The 5,884-nt window shown below is 45.1% G+C and overlaps 1 protein-coding gene across 2 annotated transcripts in view; it reads right to left on the bottom strand.

Moving 5' to 3' along the window:
* Window positions 1-4,294: 4,294 nt before the first annotated feature.
* eif3k (eukaryotic translation initiation factor 3, subunit K) overlaps window positions 4,295-5,884 on the bottom strand; it is an 8,260-nt gene continuing 6,670 nt past the window's right edge. For both annotated transcript variants that reach the window (XM_072668419.1, XM_072668420.1), the window contains exons 7-8: window positions 4,690-4,815; window positions 4,295-4,598 (exon numbers count right to left, since the gene is read on the bottom strand). In XM_072668419.1, the coding sequence (XP_072524520.1) occupies window positions 4,567-4,598; window positions 4,690-4,815 (158 nt within the window). In that variant the 3' untranslated portion in view covers window positions 4,295-4,566. The remainder of the gene's footprint in view (window positions 4,599-4,689; window positions 4,816-5,884) is intronic.

The following is a 5,884-nucleotide window of genomic DNA, read 5'->3' as shown; positions in this document are numbered from 1 at the left end:
TGCAGTAAAAACAAGTAAAACACTTTTTACTACAGCTTCGGTGTTAGCACTGTGTAGCATTAGCATTAGCAGTAAATAGAGTGGGTCACTCTATTTACTAAATAAAGTAGAGTGTAAAGCAAAAGGTAAAGCAGAGAGTAAAGCAGAGAGTAAAGTAGAGTGTAAAGTAGAGAGTAAAGTAGAGTGTAAAGCAAAAGGTAAAGCAGAGAGTAAAGTAGAGTGTAAAGCAGAAAGTAAAGCAGAGAGTAAAGCAGAGAGTAAAGTAGAGTGTAAAGCAAAAGGTAAAGCAGAGTGTAAAGCAGAGTGTAAAGCAGAGTGTAAAGTAGAGAGTAAAGCAGAGAGTAAAGCAGAGTGTAAAGTAGAGTGTAAAGCAGAGAGTAAAGCAGAGAGTAAAGTAGAGTGTAAAGTAGAGTGTAAAGCAGAGTGTAAAGCAGAGTGTAAAGCAGAGTGTAAAGTAGAGAGTAAAGCAGAGAGTAAAGCAGAGTGTAAAGTAGAGTGTAAAGCAGAGAGTAAAGCAGAGAGTAAAGTAGAGTGTAAAGTAGAGTGTAAAGCAGAGTGTAAAGCAGAGTGTAAAGTAGAGTGTAAAGCAGAGAGTAAAGCAGAGAGTAAAGCAGAGTAAAGTAGAGAGTAAAGCAAAAGGTAAAGCAGAGAGTAAAGCAGAGTGTAAAGCAGAGTGTAAAGTAGAGTGTAAAGCAGAGAGTAAAGCAGAGAGTAAAGCAGAGTGTAGAGAGTAAAGCAGAGTGTAAAGTAGAGTGTAAAGTAGAGTGTAAAGCAGAGAGTAAAGCAGAGAGTAAAGTAGAGTGTAAAGCAGAGAGTAAAGTAGAGTGTAAAGTAGAGTGTAAAGCAGAGAGTAAAGCAGAGTGTAAATTAGAGTGTAAAGCAGAGAGTAAAGCAGAGTGTAAAGCAGAGAGTAAAGCAGAGAGTAAAGTAGAGAGTAAAGTAGAGTGTAAAGTAGAGAGTAAAGCAAAAGGTAAAGCAGAGAGTAAAGCAGAGTGTAAAGCAGAGTGTAAAGTAGAGTGTAAAGCAGAGAGTAAAGTAGAGAGTAAAGCAGAGTGTAAAGCAGAGTGTAAAGTAGAGAGTAAAGCAGAGTGTAAAGTAGAGTGTAAAGCAGAGAGTAAAGCAGAGAGTAAAGCAGAGTGTAAAGTAGAGAGTAAAGCAGAGAGTAAAGTAGAGTGTAAAGCAGAGTGTAAAGTAGAGTGTAAAGTAGAGTGTAAAGTAGAGTGTAAAGCAGAGTGTAAAGCAGAGAGTAAAGCAGAGAGTAAAGTAGAGAGTAAAGCAGAGTGTAAAGTAGAGAGTAAAGCAGAGAGTAAAGTAGAGTGTAAAGTAGAGTGTAAAGCAGAGAGTAAAGCAGAGAGTAAAGCAGAGTGTAAAGTAGAGTGTAAAGCAGAGAGAAAAGTAGAGAGTAAAGCAGAGAGTAAAGCAGAGTGTAAAGTAGAGTGTAAAGCAGAGAGTAAAGCAGAGAGTAAAGCAGAGTGTAAAGTAGAGAGTAAAGCAGAGAGTAAAGTAGAGTGTAAAGTAGAGTGTAAAGCAGAGAGTAAAGCAGAGAGTAAAGTAGAGTGTAAAGCAGAGAGTAAAGTAGAGAGTAAAGCAGAGTGTAAAGTAGAGTGTAAAGCAGAGAGAAAAGTAGAGAGTAAAGTAGAGAGTAAAGCAGAGTGTAAAGTAGAATGTAAAGCAGAGAGAAAAGTAGAGAGTAAAGCAGAGAGTAAAGCAGAGTGTAAAGCAGAGAGTAAAGCAGAGTGTAGAGTGTAAAGTAGAGTGTAAAGCAGAGTGTAGAGTGTAAAGCAGAGAGAAAAGTAGAGTGTAAAGCAGAGAGTAAAGCAGAGTGTAGAGTGTAAAGCAGAGTGTAAAGCAGAGTGTAAAGCAGAGTGTAGAGTGTAAAGCAGAGTGTAAAGCAGAGTGTAGAGTGTAAAGCAGAGTGTAAAGCAGAGTGTAGAGTGTAAAGCAGAGAGTAAAGCAGAGTGTAGAGTGTAAAGTAGAGTGTAAAGCAGAGTGTAGAGTGTAAAGCAGAGAGAAAAGTAGAGTGTAAAGCAGAGAGTAAAGCAGAGTGTAGAGTGTAAAGCAGAGTGTAAAGCAGAGTGTAGAGTGTAAAGCAGAGTGTAAAGCAGTGTTAAAGTGCAGAGGGAGAACGTCTACTCTGTTCAGACAGAACCTGGACGTGCTGCATCACGCTACACCCTGCAGACACTAACAGACTGCAGGAGTCTTCTAGAGAGGATCAGGTCAGAGCCCTGCTGGAACGTCGAGCTTCTGCTAGCAGATGATTTCAGATGGTCATCCAAGTGAAAACATTCCCTATACTGGCTTTTATTTTGGTTTTCAATACAGAGGACTCTGGGGACACACCGACGTTAGGCTGTTGTGGCTGGGGGGCTTCAAGCAGGCCGGACTTGTTGGGCAGGAGGGCGTTAAATACCTCTGCGACTGCAAGCTCATACTAGCAGAGCTACAAGTGGTCGGTCATTTCTTTTGGGAGTTCATGATTTGGAGCCACGCTTTAACAACAACGGTGACCAGACACTGTAAACATTTGGCTCCAAATTCTTGGACCAATCGTGGTTACCGGTGGTCTGAGGTCTCCGGCATCTGCATTTTTTTCTTCTACCAGCATGGTTCTTATAAAGCCCTCAACTCTGGAGAGACCTTCCTGCTGCTGTTCGGACTCAGACACTCTCTCAGGGTTTAAACCTGCATTAAAAACCCACCTTTTAGCTCAAGATGCAGCCTGTCTCCATACCAACCCTGCTCTGTCCTGCACTGTCCTGCACTGTCCTGCTCTGGATCCTCACAGTGATCATCCTCGCCGATGCAGAGCTGTGCTTGTGATTGTTTACCTGCATCATTTCTCGGCTCTTCTTTCACTGATGTTTTCGTCAGTTTGATTTCTGTGCACTTCGGTGTCGCGCTGATTTTAAGAAGAAATTAGAAGAAAATACCCAGCCAGCATGCTCAGATGGAGGGAACGTAGGCGAGGTGGGCTTCAGGTGGGCCTCATTTACATTTACATTTACATTTATGGCATTTAGCTGAGTCAGTGTAGTGTTAGGAGTCTGGCCCAAGGACTCTTATTGGTGTAGCGCAGCACAGTCACCCAGACTGAGAATCGAACCCTGGTCTCCAACATGGTGTGGTAGCTCACTGGCAGGTAGTGGTGTTATCTGTTGCGCCACACCAACCACAGGTGGGCATGGGCTCGGAGTGGGTTTGTGTATGTGTTTAGTGGGACCCAGTTCTTCCCTTCATTACAGCCCACCCTAATCTCACATGAGCCCTATCCAGGCCTCGTGTGCAGTGTTTAATCCAGATAGTGTTTTACCCTCTCCTGGTCCAGTCACTGACCCTGGTGGGCGTCCATACGTGAGGCCAAGGTGAAACGAGAGGACAAGGCTTTCAGGTCTCCCCGTGGACACGTCCTCTGGCTTTTAGTAAATACAGTAATAACAATAATCAGGACAGACAAAATGACAGTGGCGGGATGTCTGGGGAAAAAAAGGACGTCTGGTCAACCTGTCTGACCAGTTTGACCAGTTTGTGCTGGTCAGGCTGTGTTGTTCAGCAGGGTGGGGTCCAATTAACCCAACAACAAAAGCTCAAAAACACCCCCCCCAACACACACACACACACGCACACACAGCAGTGAGGAGATAAGAGGTCAGGGAACAGAGAGGAGTGGTGGGTGGTGGTTTGGTTTCTATGCAAATTCAGCTGTGAGTTTAACAGTGGAGGTGGAGATGGAAATGTTTGGACTGTGTATAGCTCTGTGTATGAGCACAAATCCATGCTCAAATAAGGCCTACACCCCTTACAGCCTTAGAAATATACTTTATGTCCAAATGTTTGTGGACACCTTCTAATTAATGCATGGATGGTATGGAGAGCGTGGCGGACGCTGCCCTTCTCTGTGCAGTAATCTGGGATTAAAACCTGTTTTCTTCTTCATGGCATTTTGATGTCTCTGTTTATTAGGTACTGTCGCCCCCCACAGGACTAACACGCACATGCAAGCGTTTTCATCTGTTTTTAAAATAACATCTGGATACGGGTGGATGGGGCCTCAAATTCCTTCTGGTACCCAAACTTTTGCACTGTTTTCACACCAAAACTAAACAGAACACTAAGGATTTTCCTCTTATGTTTTCTGGAGATCAGAACAACGTAGTAGTTCACGTACAGACGTACAGAGAATAGTGATGAAGAGGATCCAGTTCCACCCCCTCCAAGGTGGAGGTTCTGAAAGGTGGGGGTCCCTCTTTGTTTGTGCCCCCCCTCTCTTCCCACACAGAAACAGAAACCCTGGTTGAGAGGAAGTGTGTGTTTATTGGAGTCCAGAACCGAACAGCAGAGCAGAACTCAGTGTATAAAAGTGTGTGTTGGGTCAAACGTCCTCAAAGCGCTCGGCCCAGAACCACAGCTGTCTCAGAAATCCAGTCCCGGGTGGGTCGCTGTGTTTACAGATCAGAGTGTGCAGCAGAAGCAAATCCGGGTCCAAATCCGAAGAACTTTGTTCCAACTGCCTGGATGGGTCTGGACCAGGATTTGCCACCTGTGTGTGTGTGTGTGTGTTAAATATCACTGAGATGTAGCCATGATGCTGGACACACCTGGGGAGAGAGAGGAGGGAACACAGGTGTGAATACAGAGGGCAGACCGAAGCTGTGGAGCAGATGTTGAGACCGTTACAGAAGCACGTACTCTCAAAGTCGATCTTCTCTACGATGTTCTTGGGTTTGACGCTCTCCTCCTGATTATAAATGAAGATCTGACCTTCTTCGTTCTCCACCCAGCCGTACTTATTCATCCACACCTTCACCTGCGTGTCTGCAGAGAGAGGGAGATCGATTAGGGCAGAAGAAGCAGGATGTCGAGCTGCACCTGACGAGTAAACATATGGGCATATGTGTGTATTCAGGGGCGGCGTCCTCCCAAAGACACGGTCTAAAGAAGCAAAGGTCAAACCGGAACCAGACGCCTACAGGGAGTCTTTACAGCACACTTCCTGTTTGTGTCACAGCACTGCTGTTCCGGCCCTTACTAATGTGTCACCAAACGCCTCCTAGCAAACCTCGGCGGCAGCAGCTGGCACATAATGAGTCTCATGGCTGGTGGGTGTAGGATACGGCGGCTGGTGGGTGCAGGATACGGCGGCTGGTGGGTGTAGGATACGGCGGCTGGTTAGGGATCCACCTGTTGGATTATAGGTTGCCATAGAAAAAAAAATTCTGGGCCACATGTGAAGGAGCCTTTGAAATGGGACAGCCTTGTCGTGACGCTGAGACACAATCAGTATTCAAACAGCCCCAGAACCAGAACACAGCTTATAACCTATTGGAGAATATTTCCTATACAGCAAATATATATTTCAAATATGTCTATTCCTGTACCGCCAAAAGTATTCACTCGCCTGCATTCGCGCACATATGAGCTGTGTGAATCCCAGTCTTAATCCACAGGGTTTAGGATGAAGTGAGGTCTCAGTCTCTCCTGTTTTCCACAGGGTTCAGGAGTTTAGTGTTTATGGGAAATTCTGACCGTTCGTCCAGAAGCACATTTGTGAGGTCAGACTCTGATGTTGGAGGAGAAGGCCGGGCTCACGGTCTCCACTCTAAAGGTGTCCTATCGAGTTAAGGTCCGGACTGTGTGCAGTCGCTCATTTCACGACTGGACTTGCTGCTCAGGTGGCGTCTGACCACAGTACCACGCTGGAGTTCACTGAGCTCCTCAGAGCGACCCAGTCTTTCACTAAGAATAGCTGAAACAGCTGAATTCAATGGTTCAGCCGGGTGAGTGAATACTTTCACATTTACAGCGTTTAGCAGACGCTCTTCTCCAGAGTTCTTACAGCAGAGCTTCAGCTGGTTTAAATAGACTCAAATTCAGATCCTCTAAT

Source organism: Salminus brasiliensis, chromosome 23 (assembly GCF_030463535.1).
Source record: "Salminus brasiliensis chromosome 23, fSalBra1.hap2, whole genome shotgun sequence".
In the NCBI taxonomy this organism is placed as follows: Eukaryota; Metazoa; Chordata; class Actinopteri; order Characiformes; family Bryconidae; genus Salminus; species Salminus brasiliensis.
The sequence above is the reverse complement of the archived record's forward strand: the minus strand, read 5'-3'. Positions and strand labels throughout refer to the sequence as shown.